At 49.3% G+C, this 19,331-nt stretch overlaps 1 protein-coding gene across 2 annotated transcripts in view; it reads right to left on the minus strand.

Annotated features, from left to right (window-relative positions):
* The window catches only part of GAREM2 (GRB2 associated regulator of MAPK1 subtype 2), a 34,991-nt gene that overhangs the window by 15,068 nt on the left and 592 nt on the right, over window positions 1–19,331 (minus strand). The window contains exons 1-3 of one of the 2 annotated variants that reach the window (XM_081854623.1): window positions 11,179–11,363; window positions 10,212–10,352; window positions 396–526 (exon numbers count right to left, since the gene is read on the minus strand). In XM_081854623.1, the coding sequence (XP_081710749.1) occupies window positions 396–526; window positions 10,212–10,352; window positions 11,179–11,203 (297 nt within the window). In that variant the 5' untranslated portion in view covers window positions 11,204–11,363. Of the gene's footprint in view, window positions 1–395; window positions 527–10,211; window positions 10,353–11,178; window positions 11,364–19,331 lie in introns of those variants that run through there. The other variant, XM_081854622.1, reaches the window with a different exon arrangement.

Here is a 19,331-nt window from a genome sequence, read left to right on the forward strand (position 1 = left end):
ACTAAACATCAGGAAGAACCCTCTGACAGTAAGAGCTGTTAGACAGTGGGAAGCAGAGGCTGGATGGTCATCTGTCAAGGATCCTGCAGCTGCAATTGCTGCATTGCAGAGGGTTGGACTAGATGATCCTCAGGGGTCCCTTCCAATTTTACAATCCTGTCATCCAGCAGCTCAGGTTTTGCGGCGCTTTCCCCACCTTATTATGGGGCAGGGAAGATTCCCAACACGGCTCAGCTCTTTGCCAGGTGAGTAGAAGGAAGCCGCAGCGAAGAGGCGGGATTTCAAGTCGAGATGGGAAGACCTGACTCCCGCTCAAAGTGGAAATGGCTGCCCCTCCATCCCTTTTGCACTTGCACCCTGGGCTGAGATCTCCCCACCCTTGAAGCGCCACTGACCTTGACGCTGAAGGTGATGGCCTCCATGACGAAGACCCTGTCCGGGAAGATGCTGGCCACCTCTTCCACGCTGTTGAAGTACTGCACAGGCTCCCGGACATCTCTGTCCTGCTCAAGCAGCTTGAATTTCCCTGCAGGGTGTGAAACACAGCTGGATCGGTTAAGGGAGACCTGCTGCTCCAGGGGTCAGCTCAGGGGGTCTGCATCTCCCCTGCTTTGCTGGGCCGGGTCAAACCCAGATTGGCCTAGCCCAGATCGCTGCCTCCAACGGTGGTCAGCGCCCAAGGGAGGGGACTCCTCGGCCTGAGACAAAGGGCACCTGGTCCCCTCATTGATAAGAAGTATCCTGCCTTTGAACTTGGAATAATAATAATAATTTATTATTTATACCCCGCCCATCTGGCTGGGTTTCCCCAACCACTCTGGGCGGCTTCCAACAGAACACAAAAATACAATAACCTATTAAACATTAAAATCTTCCCTAAACAGGGCTGCCTTCAGATGTCTTCTAAAAGTCTGGTGGTTGTTTTTCTCTTTGACATCTGGTGGGAGGGCGTTCCACAGGGCGGGTGCCACCACCGAGAAGGCCCTCTGCCTGGTTCCCTGTAATTTGGCTTCTCGTAGCGAGGGAACCGGCAGAAGACCCTTGGAGCTGGACCTCAGTGTCCGGGCTGAACGATGGAGGTGGAGATGCTCCTTCAGGTCTACTGGGCTGAGGCCGTTTAGGGCTTTAAAGGTCAGCAATAACACTTTGAATTGTGCTCGGAAATGTACTGGGAGCCAGTGTAGGTCTTTCAAGACCAGTGTTATGTGGTCTCAGCGGCCGCTCCCAGTCCCCTGTCTGGCTGCCGCATTCTGGATTAGTTGTAGTTTCTGGGTCACCTTCAAAGGTAGCCCCACATAGAGCACATGGCAGTAGTCCAAGCAAGAGATAACCATAGCAGGCACCACTCTGGTGAGACAGTTGGGCAGGGAGGGTCTCATCCTGCGTACCAGATGGAGCTGATAAACAGCTGCCCTGGACACAGAATTGACCTGCACCTCCATGGACAGCTGTGAGTCCAAAATGACTCCCAGGCTGCGCACCTGGTCCTTCAGGGCACAGTTGCCCCATTCGGGACCAAGGAGTCCGCCACACCTGCCCGCCCCCTGTCCCTCCAAAACAGTACTTCTGCCTTGTCAGGATTCAACCTCAATCCATTAGCCACCATCCATCCTCCAACCATCTCCAGACACTCACACAGGACCTTCACCGCCTTCTCCGGTTCCGATTTGAAAGAGAGGTAGAGCTCAGCTTCATAAAATTGTAGGAGTTCCAAACAGGGCCGTCTTAAGCATAAGTCATTCTGCGCTGGCACCCCACGTTGGGCAGTGCTGGGAGCGTGCGCCAACAGCGGAAAAGCCAGCAAAGGCGCACACAACAGGATGCGTCACACAGCACCCACAATGTTACACGGCACTCCGGGCGTGGCGTGCGCAGCTGAAACAATTAGCCGCCATGCAGCTGGGGCAAGAGCCAACAGCCAGGCGGAGCAGAGCGGTGGCCTGGCATGACTTTGGGGGCCAGTGCTGGTGTCCGGGGAAGAGCCGCCCACGGCGCTCCAACAGGCTCTGCTCGGCTGTCGGCGGCTCTTCTCCAGACTCCAACGCTCGGCCGCGGACTCTCGGCCTCCTGCCCCTGAGAGCTAGGCGCCTGGGTGCCGTGAACCCGTAGCGCCAATGGTTAAGACGGCCCAGGTTCCAACCCCCTGCAATGCAGGAATATGCGGCTGTCTCTTCAAACTATTATGGCTGATAACCATTGGGGGAGAGCTCCTCCTTGGGGGGGGGGTGTAAGGGGAGCCCGGCTGGGTCAGACCAAAGATCCCTCTATTCAGCATTCCTGATTCTCACAGTGGCTCCCCCCCTCAAAAAAAAAAAGGAAATACCAGGAGTGTGTTAGTCCCCGGCAACTGCTCTCCAGAGGCCTGATGCCTCTGACTTGGGCAGGCAGCCTACAGCCACTGTGGCCCATCTAGTTATTGTTTATTTGTTTCATGCATTTTATACACAATCTTGAGTGTGTGTTTTTTTTATAAAAAAAAGAACCACAAAGCTGTTTACAAAGAGAGCAAAACAATAACATGACAGGGGTACCTCGGTTTTCGAACGTAATCTGTTCCGGAAGACCTTTCGAGTTCCAAAACATTCGAAAACCGAAAACTCAATACGGAAGCCTCAAAATGGAAAACTCAAGAGGGAAGCCGCGAGGCATGTTTAACTTCTGAAAAGTGTTTGAAAACCGAAGCATTTACTTCCGGGTTTACAGCATTTGAAAACCAAAATGTTCGTCTACGGAGACGTTCAAAAACCAAGGTACCGCTGTATCAGTAAAAAAAATAATCATTGAAACGTTCAAAGAATAAAACCATCAATAAACTAAAAATGGATTAAAACATGCATCCACATTCTACATGTCTGAGCAAGCTGTTCTAAACAAAAATCTTTTTTTGCAAGCACTGAAATGAGTACAGTGAAGGCCTGATATCAATAGGCAGGGAGTTCCAAAGGGCAGGTGCTGCCGCATTCAACGATCAAGATATTGCAAAGGTGGGGAGGGTCTTAGGTGGTACCTGCAACGCTGCCAGTGCTGCCGGCGGATGCAGCCAAGTGGGCGCATGTGGGGCAAGTGCATCGCGCAACTAAACGGGTTCCACATTGTACTGATAGTTAGCAGCAATTAGACAAACTGATGATGGAGAAAGGCTACCAATGGCTGCTAGCCCTGATTATTATTCTTAATATTTATTGAGTTTACGATATATACCGTCCAATACCTGGAGGTCTCAGGGCAGTTCACAGAAAAGATCAAAATATAAGCAGAATGAAAACAACGCAATAACACCCCAACCAAAAGAGCCACAGTTTAAAAGGGTAGAGGATGGCTAGTGATGGGGGTCATTTCATATGCATTGAAAGTGGAGCCGAGTCCCTCTGCACATGCTCTGTAGCCCTCTTGGCACTGAAGACAAGGCTCTTCTGTGGTGTTATCCCTATGGAACGTGGCCACCAAATTGCACCTATTTTGCAGGGAGTCAATATAATGAATTAAATCAGCCGCCTCCTCCTCCCCCAGCGGCAGCAGAGGCAAACTCAGCTGCGTTTATCGGAAGGGCTCCCTTCTGCCCCCCCCCCCCCGCCTCCAGAAGATTCCCTGAAGACAGAGAGAGAGAGACACGGACATCCCAGAACAGAGAGGAAGCGAGCAAGAGATGTCCCGATCAATGAGTCAATTGCTTTCCAATCAATCAGAGCCGGCAGCTAAGCTTGCTGACATAGGGCTGTGTCCCCCGCCCTGGCAAATGGCCTCCAAAAGCTGGAGCGCTTGGCAGCCCCGGGCCTTGAAATCATCTCGCATGGAAATTCTTTAACTTGCAGACATCCAAGGAAGCTGGGAGATTCAGGGCAAATCAACAGAAGTCTTTCTTCACTCAACACATTGTTAAACTGTAGAACTCCCTGCCACAGGAGGCAGTGATGGCCACCAACTTGGCATTTAAAGAGGATTAGACAAATTTGTGGAGGAGGAGAGGGCTCTCAATGGCTTCTAGCCACAAGAGGCTCAGGGCCGGATCGAGGTTGGATGAGGCCCTGAGATGCTGAAGGGAATGGGTCCCTTTCTATGTCCAGCTGTCCTTTGTCAACAACAAATTTCCGCAAATTGCCACAACAACAAATTGTCCTTTGTCAACAACAAATTTTGTGTTGCACATATACTGCAGATGGTGACAGCAGTCACGAAATTAAAAGACTTCTGCTTCTTGGGAGAAGAGCGATGGCAAACCTAGACAGCATCTTTAAAAGTAGAGACATCACCTTGCCAACAAAGGTTCGTATAGTTCAAGCTCTGTTTTTCCCAGTAGTGATGTATGGAAGTGAGAGCTGGACCATAAAGAAGGCTGATCGCCAAAGAATGGATGCTTTTGAATTCTGGTGCTGGAGGAGACTCTTGAGAGTCCCCCGGACTGCAAGAAGATCAAACCTCTCCATTCTGAAGGAAATCAGCCCTGAGTGCTCACTGGAAGGACAGATCCTGAAGCTGAGGCTCCAAGACTTTGGCCACCTCATGAGCAGAGAAGACTCCCTGGAAAAGACCCTGATGCTGGGAAAGATGGAGGGCACAAGGAGAAGGGGACGACAGAGGACGAGATGGTGGGACAGTGTTCTCGAAGCTACCAGCATGAGTCTGACCAAACTGGGGGAGGCAGTGGAAGACAGGAGGGCCTGGCGTGCTCAGGTCCAGGGGGTCACGAAGAGTCAGACACGACTAGACGACTAAACAACAATATGCTATATGATAATTGTTGTTGTTGTTTTTTATAAATATTTATTAAGGTGTTTTTTTTATAAAAGAAATGCACAAATAATAAACAACATTAGTTATATCATAACAAAATCTCATAACTTCTTTGGACTTCCTCACGTCTCCTGCTCCCACTTACATCGTTAAAAAATTTTTTCAAGCAAATTATCATCTTGTTTACAATCTTATTTCCACTCATTTAAATATAATCTAACAATTCTCCAAAAGGTTTATGTTTTCCTTAATCTCACTTATCATCAAATTCCAGTCTAATTTAGTGGTGGCCAATTATTTTATGATCAAGCATCCTTCTTAACATTTAACCAAATTACAATATTTTTGTAAATAAATCTTAAATTTCTTCCAATCTTCTTCAATCCTTTCTTCTCCCAGGTCTCGGATTCTGCCAGTCATCTCCGCCAATTGCATATAGTCCATCAGCTGCATCTGCCACTCTTCCAGTGTGGGTAGATCTTGAGTTTTCCAGTTGCTATATGATAATTTATGGACCTCATAGGTATCTCAAGGCATTTGCACATGTTGCCCTGCAACCAGTCCATGCAGAATGTCGGCACCCTATATATACAAGTGAGCAAACCAGGGATATTTTAGGGAGCAGGCGAGCAGGCAGGGCCCATGACTTACATCTTAGGAGCCTACACAACACAAAACACTGTTTCTGTATGCAGGTTTTATTTCTTATATTTTGGAAATGTACACCCAGAACAGGCGAGAACAGGACGCTGTATCAGGAGCGAATTGTGCCCCCCTCCCATGAGATTTTTGCCTCCTCTGGATTCCTAAAACTGGGACTCCCTGGGAACAAAGCTCTTTGCCTCAAGGATGTGGGAACTGGCTACGGTTTACTCAGCCGCGCAGGGAAACGGGGACTGGCTATATTTGTTGAGAAGCCCCCTTCCCTCCCATCACTTGCTCCAGGCCCTAGGTTGCCTCGACTCCCGATTCCAAGCATCTCGCACTGGATTCCCAGGGCCAAAAGCCTTCTTTACTTTCACTGCTCCCCCCAGAAAAGATCGTGCCTTAAGCCAGACAACGACCCCCTCCCCTCCACAAACATGTCTGTCTCCAGAGCCCACCCCCTCCTGCAACAGCCCCAACTAAAGCAAACAAGGAGGATGATCGAAGAGAGGATGCGCAGATGGGGGAAAGCTGCTATGAGGATTGGGGTGGGGGTGGAAGAAGCAGAGTGAGGCAGAGAAGCCGCCCCCCCCCCCATTCTGGAGACAGCTGTGTCCGTCTTCTCCCCAAGGAAGCAGAGATGTGGGAACAGGCTGACAAGGCGGGGGGGGGGGCGTCGTGGCACCAGCTGGAAGAGGAGCAGAGGCAGGATGGGGGGGGGGAGAGACTTGTGACTGTTGCAGGAATTTATGTATAGGGTTTTTTTTGGGGGGGGTTGCCCCTCCAGCAGATATCATGCACATGCAGCCCACTACTAAAACCAGCACAATCACTTTTGTGACTTTTGTGATTTGTCCCCACAAAACACTTCATCACAGTTTCTACCTGCCTATTCAAAGGGCCTCTGCTGCACGATACCAAATGTAAGAATTCGCTGATAAATGTATCTCTGTATTGGCTCACTGGGAAAACTTCAGAAATTCATATAGACCTGTGAGCTCAGCTGCTCAGCAGCCCCTCTGCCTGAGGGATAATCCCTGGCATCCTGATACCTGAGTGCCAGACAGGTAGCCATTCCAGAAATAACAAACCCAGATGAAGACAAAAGGGTGTGATGAACTTGGCTGTTAAACAGAGAAATGTAAATGTCTCTTTTGTTCCACTTGATGGGTGTTTGGTGGAGGGCAAGGGGAACCAGGGGCAGGGTCCAGGATGCTCAGATTCCTGCCACCAGACCTCCCCTTTCATGATGTAACCGTGATGTATGAGTGATGTAGTTGGGGGGGTAACATGGGGATTGTTGTTGTTCATTCCCTCCCCCCCAAAAAATACTCCGGCCCACTACATGGCGTGAGTCCTCTTGTCCTCTTTAAAAGCTCTCCAAGTTGGGGCCATCACCGCCTCCTGTGGCAGAGAGTTCCACAGTCTGCGCTGCGTGAAGAAGGACTTTCTTTGATCTGCCCTGAATCTTCCAATGTTCAGCTTTATGGGATGTATACCAGTTCTAGTGAGAGACAGCCTCCAAGCCAAAACTGGCTCTGTGTGCGTTTCGGGGGGGGGGCAGCCAGAAACCTCTTCTCTCCCCCCTCCACCTTACCATCTGCTCTGATTTTATGAATGGGCCAGCCCAGCAGGTTAACACGCTTCCCTGCTCTTCTCCCCTCCCCTCCTGTCCCATTGCCCTCCCCAAGGAACAGCGATTAGCTGGGGCTCCCATGATTTATTCATCCTTGCGCATCATTACCAGAGATGGGAAGCACTTAGCGGACTCATTAAGGGCCGGGGATGATCTCAACCCTGCTAATTCCCAACTCCCACTTGGGTCACTCTCCTCCTCCTCCTCCTCCTCAGTTCAGGGCCTCCCAGACCGGCGCCAACACTTCCACCCCCCACCTCGCTGACCTTCCACACCAGGCCCAGGAGTAGACCAGCGTGTCCTTAATTCTGCATTCAACCCTGCAAGGCAGGCCGTGGGTATTATTTTTACACCGGCAGGACCAAGGAGGAGAGGGAGCAAGCTTTGAATGCCAACCCACCCAGAGCCCCCATGCGTGCAATTCTGCCAATATATATATTATTATTATTATTATTATTATTATTATTATTATTATTATTTACTTATACCTGGCCCATCTGACTGGGTTACCCCAGGCACTCTGGTTTCCAACAAAATAGAGGTGGGAGAGGGACCTGGAATATTTTGTGGCCAAATTTCGGGCCACCTGTACCCAGCTGGGTGCCCTCCAGATAGAATTACAGAGTTGGAAGGGACCATAAGGGCTGTCTAGACCAACCCCCTGCATTACAGGATTCACAGATGTTTTGAGACACAACTCAATTGCTAATACAAGTCTAGGCTGCATCAACAGAGATCAAGCAAAGTCATCGTCCCTCTCTATTCTGCCTTGGTCAGTCCCCAACCCGGAATACTGTGTCCAGTTCTGGGCACCACAATTTAGCAAGGATGTTGACAAGCTGGGAGGTGTGCAGAGGAGGGCAACCAAGAGGATCAAGGGTCTGGAAACTAAGCCATATGAGGAACAGTTGAAGGAGTTGGGTATGTTTAGCCTGGAAAAGAGGAGACTGAGAGGAGATAGGATGTTGTTTAGTCGTTTAGTTCTGTCCGCCTCTTCGTGACCCCCTGGACCAGAGCACGCCAGGCCCTCCTGTCTTCCCCTGCCTCCCGCAGTTTGGTCAAACTCATGCTGGTAGCTTCGAGAACACTGTCCCACCATCTCGTCCTCTGTCGTCCCCTTCTCCTTGTGCCCTCCATCTTTCCCAACATCAAGGTCTTTTCCAGGGAGTCTTCTCTTCTCATGAGGTGGCCAAAGTCTTGGAGCCTCAGCTTCAGGATCTGTCCTTCCAGTGAGCACTCAGGGCTGATTTCCTTCAGAATGGAGAGGTTTGATCTTCTTGCAGTCCATGGGACTCTCAAGAGTCTCCTCCAGCACCAGAATTCAAAAGCATCCATTCTTTGGCGATCAGCCTTCTTTATGGTCCAGCTCTCACTTCCATACATCACTACTGGGAAAACCATATCTTGAGCTATACGGACCTTTGTTGGCAAGGTGATGTCTCTACTTTTTAAGATGCTGTCTAGGTTTGTCATTGCTTTTCTCCCAAGAAGCAGGCGTCTTTTAATTTCGTGACTGCTGTCACCATCTGCAGTGATCATGGAGCCCAAGAAAGTAAAATCTCTCACTGCCTCCATTTCTTCCCCTCCTATTTGCCCGGAGGTGATGGGCCCAGTGGCCATAATCTTTGTGTGTGTTTTTTTGATGTTGAGCTTCAGACCATATTTTGCACACTCCTCTTTCACCCTCATTAAGAGGTTCTTTAATTCCTCCTCACTTTCTGCCATCCAGAGATAGGATAGTCATCTTCAAATATCTCAAGGGCTGTCACGCAGAAGAGGGAGCAAGCTTCTTTTCTCCTGCTCTGGGGGGCAAGACTCGAACCCAGGGCTTCAAATTATAAGAAAGGAGATTCAGACTAAACTTCAGGAAGAACTTTCTGATGGAAAGAGCTGTTCGACAGTGGGAAGGTCTCCCTCAGGAGCTGCTGGACTCTCCTTCCTTGGAGGTTTTCAAGCAGAAGTTGGGTGGACATCTGTCATGGATGCTTTAGCTGAGATTCCTGCATTTCTGGGGGTTGGACTAGATGACCCCAAGATCCCTTCCAACTCTACAATTCTAAGATTTTATGATATCCCATCAGCCTAGCTTGCGGAGAATAATGGCTTATCATCGTGCTTCCTGAGGCTGCTGACTAAAAGGTAACTCAAATGATGGATTGTGGAGGAGATGTAGCCGGACCAAATTAAAATATATATAACTGGGACACTCAATGATCCGTGGCAACCTTGATATTATCAGCACCATGGTCTAACCAACCGAGCTATTCAGGCTGAAAAAGTTGGAAGGTACCCAGCGGTCATCTAGTCCAACCCTCTGCATTGCAGGAAATCTCAACTCACAGTCTCCCATCCAAGCTGAAACCATAATGGACCCTGCTTAGCTTCGCAAATGTGCTAGCAGTTTTATTGCTGCGCCATCGTCCTGTGACTGGTGGATCTGTGGAGGACTGGCTGGGGACACCCAGCCAGATGGGCAGGGTATAAATTATTATTGTTATTGTTATCCTTCGTATTTACAGGACTGCCTCTCCTGGTCTGCCCCACAGAGGACCTTAAGTTCCATGAATAATTATAGTTTAGAGGTCCTGGGCCCTAGGGAAGTCAGATTATCCTCCACGAGGGCCAGGGCCTTCTCAGTGATGGCTCCGACCTAGTGGAATGCTCTGTCCCATGAGGCCAGGGCCCTGCAGGATTTAACCTCCTTCCGCCAGGCCTGTAAGGCAGAGCTATTCCGCCTGGCCTTTAATTTGAACTCAGCCTGATCTTTTATTTCCCTTCCCTCCCCCTCCCCTTTTATGAAGATCACACACTCTGAGACCCCACAGCTAATTCTCCCCTGGTCTCCTGGCTGGCCCAAATAGGACTAATTTAGCCAGCTAGCTCTGGTGATCATCTAATGTTTATTGGATGGATTCCCCCCCCCCCAATTGATTTTTTGATTCTTGCTTTTATTGTTATTTATGCTCTATACCATATTTTATGCTGGTTTTTTTGTAGCATCAAATAGGTGATTTAAATTTGTTGTTAGCTGCCCTGAGCCCGGTTTCCTGAACCAGGAATGAAGGGGATAAATAAAAAATTATTATTATTTTCTGTTATTGTTATTATTCACAAGGCCTGCACCACACCCAGGGCCCCTGGGGCTTCCTGGCCCCTCCCCCATCTGACACAGCCTGTTCCCCCTCCCCTGCCCCGTTACCTGGGTACTGGAGGGGGATGTCAATCTTGGGGCCGATGACGTAGTGTCCCTCCTCCAGGCTATGGGCTGTCACTGTGGTCCACTGGCGGCAGGAGTGGATGAGGAGCACATCCTGGTCGCTGACCCCTTCCACGTACTCTCCTGCGGCAGGAACAGAGGGAGACATCAGCACAGGGTCCCAGCGATGGTCCCCTCCCCAAGGGTCTCCCTGCCCACAGTTCTCCCCCACCTCCGGAGGGGGGTCAGTCTACAAATCTCAGAAAGGCAGAGCTGCAAGAGACCACCAAGGACCATCTAGTCTGACCCCCTGCAATGCAGGAACCGCAGTGGATTCCTTTCGGGATTCTGGAAGCAGCTTTCGTTGCCTGCGTGGTGGCAGGTCTGGTTTACACAAAAGCTGAGATTCCCACATTGCAGGGGCTTGGATTTAGTGACCCCTGGGGTCCGATCTATGGCTCTGTGGAAATGAAGAGGAGTCTCCATGAACCCTGCAGGGACAGCCACCCTCTCAAAGAAGGCAGCAACTTCACTCCCCAGTTGGCTAGCCGTACAGTACTATGACAATGACGATTAATTAATATAATAAATCATAAAGGTAAAGGGACCCCTGACCGTTAGGTCCAGTCACGAACGGCTCTGGGGTTGCGGTGCTCATCTCGCTTTACTGGCCGAGGGAGCCGGCGTCCAGCTTCCGGGTCATGTGGCCGGCATGACTAAGCCGCTTCTGGTGAACCAGAGCAGCGCATGGAAAAGCCGTTTACCTTCCTACCGGAGCGGTACCTATTTATCTACGTGCTTTCGAACTGCTAGGTGGGCAGGAGCAGGGACCGAGCAACAGGAGCTCACCCCGTCGTGGGGATTCAGACCACCAACCTACTGATCGGAAAGTCCTAGGCTCTGTGTTTTAACCCACAGCGCCACCCGTGTCCCTCATAATAATAAATCATATTATTACATTATATCCCACCTTTCTTCCAAGGAGCTGAAGGCATCTTACGTATTCTTCTCGTTTTATCACAACAGCCCTGTGAGGCAGGCTGGGCTGAGAGGGAGCGACTGGCCCAATGTCACCCAGGGAGCTCCATGGCTGAATGGGGATTCGAACCCTGGTCTTTCTCCCGGGTCCTGTTCTGGGACACTGAGCACTAGGCAACAGAACCCCTCTGCGCAAGATCAGAAAAGCATCTTAAAGGCCACTTTACCCGATGCCAAACACCCTTATAGTATTACCAGCTGCAGATAAAAAGACGTATTGGCAACTCCACATTCCTTACCAGCAAAGTTTTACAAGCCCATCTCCCCAAAGCCATTAATAGTAGCACATTAAGGATGCAATTTTGAATTCTGGTGCTGGAGGAGACTCTGGAGAGCCCCATGGACTGCAAGAAGATCAAACCTCTCCATTCTGAAGGAAATCAGCCCTGGGTGCTCACTGGAAGGACAGATCCTGAAGCTGAGGCTCTAAGACTTTGGCCACCTTATGAGAAGAGAAGACTCCCTGGAAAAGATCCTGATGTGGGGAAAGATGGAGGGCGCAAGGAGAAGGGGACGACAGAGGACGAGATGGTGGGACAGTGTTCTTGAAGCTATGAAGATGAGTTTGACCAAACTGCGGGAGGCAGTGGAAGACAGGAGGGCCTGGTGTGCTCTGGTCCAGGGGGTCACGAAGAGGCGGACACAACTAAATGACTAAACGACAACAAGGATGCAATAAGAGGCAAAGGCCCATCCAGTCCAGCGTCCTGTTCTCACAGGGGCCCACCAGATGACCATTATGGGAAACCCACAAGCCGGAGGTTCTCTTCTCCTGGCATCCAGCAATATTGCTGCCTCCATCTGTGGAGACAGAGCCATCCTGGCCAAGAGCCATCGATAGCCCTCTCTTCCTCCATGAATTTGACTGGTCCTCTTTTAAAGCCACCTCTGTTGGTGGCCTTCACTGCCTCCTGTGGCAAGGAGTTCCACAGTTCAACTCTGCACTGCATGAAGAAGTCTTTTCTTTCCCTCTGTCCTGAATCTTCCAACAAAATGCACAAGGACTTTCATACCACAACAGCCAGCCGATAAAAAGACCTAGTCCTTCCCCACCAAACCAGTTTTGCAAGCCCTGCTCCCCAAACCATTAAAGGAAGCAGGTTGATGCCACACAGAAGATCGATTCCACGCCTGAAGTCTGTGGGGCTGCCTGGTTGCAGGACAGCTGCATGGCTGCAAGGGACTGCCAGCTATTAAAACTCTGCATGCCACAACCCACATGCATGAGGTCCGGGATATTCACAGGGAAACCAAAATGCTTGCTTACAAAGCTATTATACTACCAACCTTACTGTATGTTTGTGAATCATGGACCCCTTGTAAACGCCATCTCCAACTCCTGAAAAGATTCAGTGCGTCCGAAAAAAATTACATATCACTTGGGAAGACAGGCAAACTAGTGCCAGTGTAGAAGTAAAGATCACCAGTGTTGAAGCAATGATTCTTCAACATCAACTTCGTTGGACTGGTCATGTTGTGCAGATGCCCGATTGCCGTCTTCCAAAGCAACTACTCTATTCCAAACTTAAAAATGGAAAGTGTAATGCTGGTGGCCAACAAAAGAGGTTCAAAGACTCTCTCAAGGCAAATCTTTAAAAAATGTAGTATAAACACCGACAACTGGGAAACACTGGCCTGCGAGCGCTCCAGTTGGATAACAGCCTTTACCAAAGGTGTCCTGGGCTTTGAAGACACTCGAACTCAGGACGCAAGGGAGAAACGTGCTAAGAGGAAGGCACGCTTGGCAAACCCTCACCATGATCAATTCCTGCCCGGAAACCAATGTCCCCACTGTGGAAGAACATGTGGATCCAGAATTGGCCTCCACAGTCACTTACGGACTCATTGTTAAAACCGTGTTTATGGAAGACAATCTTACTCGGCTACGAGGGATTGCCAAAGAAGATTAAAACTCCAAATGCAACAACCCACATGCATGCAAATCCACCAGTCCACCTGTCCGAGGCCAGCCTCCCTGGGAGAATTTGGAGGGTAGGACAGGTAGCCAAGCCAGCGGCCTCTCTGGCCTCCCCTCCGGCCCTCCGAATTGCTCTTCCGACAGCAGCAGGGCTCATCCTCCGCCTCATCCCCCGCCCAGCCAAGCCCAAGGGAGCAGGCCTCTGGCTCTGCCTGCCAAGAGAGAGGCAGGTTGCCCTGGAAACATTTTGCTCTTTGTTCGTGCTCAATGGCCAGAGCTCCAGCCCAAAGGCCCGCCTGCAACAGCCGCCTTATTGGCACCGAATCCGGGACGGAGGCCTCCTGGAGAGGAGGCAGAGTGGGCAAACATTTCGGAGGTACCCCCCTCCCACCGTCCAAAGGCCACAGCTGAGGAAACAGAGGCACCACCCTCTCTGCAAGAGCCCTGGGAAGGCAAGGCAAGGCCAGCTTCAGGTTCAGCCGAGAACCATAGAATTGCCGAGTTGGAAGGGACACCGAGGGTCATCCAGTCCAACCCCATGCAGCAGAAATCGCAGCTAAAGAATGCCTGCTTTTAGTTTTCCATTTCAGGCCCCAAAACTTCTTGGGTGGGCCAGTTTTAGGGCTGCAAGTGGCGCCCAGTGCCCTTCGTTCGGTTGGTCAATAACCTTTCGGAGGCTCACAAAACTTAAGGGCATCACCACCGCCAGCCGACAAACTGTTTTAGAATGTTTGAGACACAGCTAAGTATTGGAAAGGGAATCGGTTACCCACTAGGGGAGAGTGGTTATGTAAGCTTTCAGAATATTTAGAATTAGCCAAATTGACAGATATAAGAAGACAAAAACGAAAAAGTGAAGCGAAAAAGGAATGGGAATGCCTGAAGGAATACCTCAAAAGCCAAGGTTCGAGGACAGAAATCTGGCTGAGTCTGGAATAACCTTGTGAAGTGAAAGGATAAGAAAGAGGGTTTTATATCTAGGTATATCTAGATATACCTAGATGCTAGGATAGAGATAATAAGGAGAACAGGAAGACAGGAAGACACAATGAGAGGTAAAGGAGGTGCTGTGGGATTGGTGGAAGTCAATGTTTGTTTTTCTTTTCAATGTTTATATTATTAACTTGTAAGATAGGGATTTGTTTTTTGTTTTGTTTTTTTGAATATCGGTTTTTGTGTTTTGTGTACAGTGGTACCTCAGGTACCACTGTATCACAATTCATTCCGGAGGTCTGTACTTAACCTGAAACTGTTCTTAACCTGAAGCACCACTTTAGCTAATGGGGCCTCCCGCTGCTGCCATGCCACCGGAGCACGATTTCTGTTCTCATCCTGAAGCACTATTTCTGGGTTAGCGGAGTCTGTAACCTGAAGCGTATGTAACCTGAAGCGTATGTAACCTGAGGTACCACCGTATTGTTATTTTTCCGATATTTTTCGTGTTGTTGTTGTGTGGAAAATACCAAAAAAAATAATAAAAATAAAAAATAAAATAAAAATAAAAGTAGAATGTTCAAGACACTTCGTTTACAACGTCCCTGCAAGGTAGGCCTATAATGCCATCTCTGGATCGCAGTGGGGAGACAAGTTTTGAGAGAGACAGAGAATGGTTTGCTAAAATCCACTCCCAGTGACCCTATGGGTACTTTAAGCTGGTGGTGGTGGGGATTCCTTGTGGCTTTCAGATGTTGACTCCCTTAGCCACAGAATGGCCCATCCAGGAAGGATCTCAGCCCTGCCTCCCTTGAGCCCCTTTGGGCTGGGCTGGATGACCTTTTGGCTCCCTTCCAGCCCTGTAATTCTATGATCCCAGGGCTTTCTCTGTGGGAGAAGGAAGGCGGCCAGTCTCTGGGGCTGGGGGCTGGGCCAAGGGGTGTTGGGAGGCCAGCTGTGGCCTCTGCGCTTCCCCAAATGGATGCCCCCCCCCCGGCATGCCAGCCACGGTAACCAGGGAAATCCGCTTCGCTCGAAAGCCTTGGCAGCCCTCACACTGAGGAGAGGAGCCCTTTGTAGGGCTGCAGAGGGGTGGAAAGAGGCTGTGCAAAGGCAAAGAGAGAGAAACAAACGCACACTGCTTATTTTGAAAGTTTAAAAAGCCAACGCGCCCCACATTCAGAACAACAGAGGTGCAAAACCCTTCGCTGAGCAAAACCAAAGAAAGCGAATTCCCGGAGGCGGCAGCAACCATGGAGACCTGCACACTCAACACCTCCATCCCAATTCAAATCTGGGCCAGGATCCCACCATGCTAACCTTTAGCTGAGATTTCTGCACTGCAGGGGGTTGGACTAGAGGACCACAGCGGGTCCCTGAGCACCTGGGAAGGGCCCATCTAGTCAGGAAGCTTCTGCCCAAGAGTGGCTAGCAAGATGCTTGCAGGGAATGAAGGCATTCGCGGGTAGATTGTCTTGGAACCTGGAGGTTCAATTCAGCAATCGTTGGTTTGAAAGGGAAATGACATACATTAAGGGCGAGAGGTCTGGTGTTGACTAAGTCAGTGGTCATCCCTCCATCATGGGGCGGTGAGTTCCACCAGTTAACCCTGCGCTGTGTGAAGAAGTATTTTACTTGGTCAGTGTGGAAGGGGCAGTGGGGGCTACCAAGCTGAATGGCTTTGAAAGAGGACAGAGCAGATTCTTTTCATTATTCTCTGTGTAGATTAGCTTGTCTTTTATTGCATTGTGAAAAGTGTAAATAAAACTTTATATAAAAAAGGAGCAAGTCAGCGACAAGGAAACTGGAAATCCGGCAGCTGGGTGGGAGAAAAGAGCTGGAATGAAATTTCCTCTCCTGCCAACCTGGGAAGTCTTTAAAATATTTTATTTTTTAGGGGACATGTTAGAAAGGCCCCTCCGCCAGTAGTCTTAAGCCTCAAACCTTTGCACACAAAACCATTAACCACAGGATCTGCTGGGTGCAAGGCTCCACAGCCTTTGCATATATGTCATGAAAGAGACACTTATCAATCCTACAGCTCGAAAGGAAGCCTGAGGACATCTAGTCCACCCTCCTCCTGCCAGCAGTGGCCTTCCTCACCTAAAACCCCTTTCCCAAGGGAAGGAGGGGAAACCACCTGCGCTGGGAACAAGCTCCAGCCATAGGCACCCAATATCTGAGGAGCTGCTGCATGGAAGATGGAGCCTGTTTTCTGCTGCTCTAGAGGGGAGGCCCCAATCCAGCAGATTCAAAGGACAAGGAAATTCCTAGGGAACATCAGGAATAACTTTCCGACAGGGAGAGCAGTTCAACTGTGGAGGGGTCTCTCTGGAGATTGTGGACTCTCCTTGCTTGAAGGTTTTCAAGCAGAGGTTGGAGGGCCATCCAGGGCAAAAAGCCCAGAATTAAGTTTAAGATATTAACAGACGCGAAAGAAAGAGGGGGCTTTGCCCTGCCAGACTTAAAGTTGTACTATGAAGCCGCAGCTTTCTGCTGGCTAAAAGACTGGCTACTTCTCGAAGACACTGACGTACTGGACCTGGAAGGTTTTAACAATGCTTTTGGTTGGCATGCATACTTATGGTATGACAAAGTTAAGATCAATAAGGCCTTTAAGAACCATATTGTCAGAAAAGCAGTGTTTAACGTCTGGACAAAATATAAAGACTTATTGGAAAATAAAACTCCAAGGTGGCTTTCACCTCTGGAAGCTAAGGCCCGAAAAAGACCCAATATGGAGGCCAAATGGCCAAAATATTGGGAAATATTAGAAAAAGATGGAGACAATTGGAAATTGCAGAGTTTGGAGAAAATGAAGGATAAGGTGCGAGACTGGTTACATTATGCTCAGATTAAAGAAGTTTTTAAAAATGACAAAAAGTTAGGGTTCCAGGTGGAGAAATCGAAGTTAGAAACAGAATTGTTAGAACCAAAGACTAAGGTACTATCTAGAATGTATAACTTGCTGTTAGAATGGAATACACAAGACGAAATGGTTAAATCAGCTATGATAAAGTGGGCACAGGACATTGGGCATAACATTATGTTTGAGGACTGGGAAAGGTTGTGGACCACTGGGCTGAACTTCACCGCATGTAATGCTCTGAAGGAAAATGTAATGAAAATGATATATAAATGGTACATGACCCCAGTTAAACTCGCCAAAATATACCATTCGTCTGATAATAAATGTTGGAAATGTAAAGAAAATGAAGGAACATTCTTTCACCTCTGGTGGACATGCCCTAGGGTGAAGGTCTTCTGGGAAATGATATATAATGAGTTGAAAAAGGTATTTAAATATACCTTCACTAAGAAACCAGAGGCCTTCCTTCTGGGTATTGTCGACCAGAAGGTGTTAAAGAAGGACCGAACATTCTTTATGTATGCAACAACGGCAGCAAGGATACTCATCGCAAAAAACTGGAAAACTCAAGATCTACCCACACTGGAAGAGTGGCAGATGCAGCTGATGGACTATATGCAACTGGCCGAGATGACTGGCAGAATCCGTGATCTGGGAGAAGAGAAGATGGAGGAAGACTGGAAGAAATTCAAGATGTATCTACAAAAACATTGTAATTTGGTTGAATGTTAAGAAGGATGCTAGATTATAAAAAATTGGCCACCACTAAATTAGATTTAAATTTGATGATAAGTGAGACTAAAGAAAATATAAAATTTTTGGGAAGAAGTGCTAGATTATATTTGAATGAGTGGACATGAGATTGTAAATAAGTTGATAATTTGTCTGGAAAAAACTTTTAACGATGTAAATGGGAGCGGGAGACGTGAGGGAGTCCAAAGAAGTGATGAAATTATGTTTGTGACAGAAGTAAGACTGTTTATTATTTGTGCATTGATATTTAAAAACTTTAATAAATATTTATATATATAAAAAAGAAGAGGTTGGAGGGCCATCTTTCAGGGATGCTTGAGCTGAGATTCCTGCATTGCAGGGGGTTGGACTGGATGACCTTTGGGGTCCCTTCCAGCTCCCCGGTTCTATGATCCTTGGATACCTGGGGGGAAGCTCCCTTCCAGCAGATGTCTCAAGCATCAGAAGCTGCCCAGGAATAACTGAGCAGAGCTTCCCCCTTCTGCTCTCCACGTCACCAAAGTCCTTCGGTGCCACAGACCCAAGTTGATCCAAACTAACCCTGGCAAAACTTTGTTGGTGCCACTGTGCAAACGAGGACTACCCTAATTTGTCTGATCCTTTTCCAAAGCCATCTGGGTTGCTGGTTATCACTGCCTACTGCGGGAGGGAGTTCCAGAGTTTAACTTGTGTGCCAATGGATTTAATAAACTCAGCAGAAACCCACGATGCCAGCTTGCCCGGAAAGAAACAAGAGGTTGAGAATTCTGTGGTCACAAGAGGACCACAGCAGCAGCTGACCAGGCTGGCACAGAGAGGAGTCCCTGGCCTCTCCCCCCCCAAGCAAACAGGCCTGCAGGCTGGACAGAGGCAGAAAGCGACATCTGTCTGTCTCCCCTGATCTTGGGGGTGGAGGCGGACAGGGGCCTTATCCTGCTGCGTCCTTTTTCAGCAATCAGACAGCTTGGGAAAGAGAGAGAAAGGGGTTTGGTGGGGGGGGGGGAGGTTGTATCGTCTGCTGTTGTTTTCCCATCCTTCCCCCGCTCCTGAAATTCATTCCCTAGCAAAGGGGGGGGGGGCAGAAAAGAGACAAGCCGGTTCCCCCACCGCATTAGTATGCAAGACACCACCGACGGCTCAACTCCCCATTCTTCTCACGGTGTACAAAACCCGAAGCCAGCCGGGCAGCCTGCCACGGAAAGCGCCCCCCCCTTCCCTCTGAAGGGCGGACATCTGCGGGCAAATCCTCCCCAGCAATCACAAGGGAGAGAAAGTGGGGCAGCGGGAGGGAGTAGGGTGACTCTAGGGCGTGGGGAGAGAAAGAGAGTTACCAGGAGACACGATAAAACCATTCACACGTCACCCCCCCCCCCCGCACCGCACCCAGCAGACAAAAACGCACCAGTTTCCAAAGTTCCCCACTGGCACAGGGACCCCCCACAAAAGGGTTAGGAAAAAAGCAGATTACAGAAGCCCCGCACCAAGGAGCGCGGCAGAAGGAACTGACAGGTCGCCTTGTCCCAAAGTAAAATATACGCGGGGACGGGACTCTTTGGCGCCTGGCGCAAAACCAAGAAAGAAAACGAGCGAGAGTAAAGATGGTGATCTTCCAGGTAGGACGAGGACCTGGGGG

This window comes from Podarcis erhardii (genome assembly GCF_964252035.2).
Source record: "Podarcis erhardii genome assembly, chromosome: 3".
NCBI lineage: Eukaryota > Metazoa > Chordata > Lepidosauria > Squamata > Lacertidae > Podarcis > Podarcis erhardii.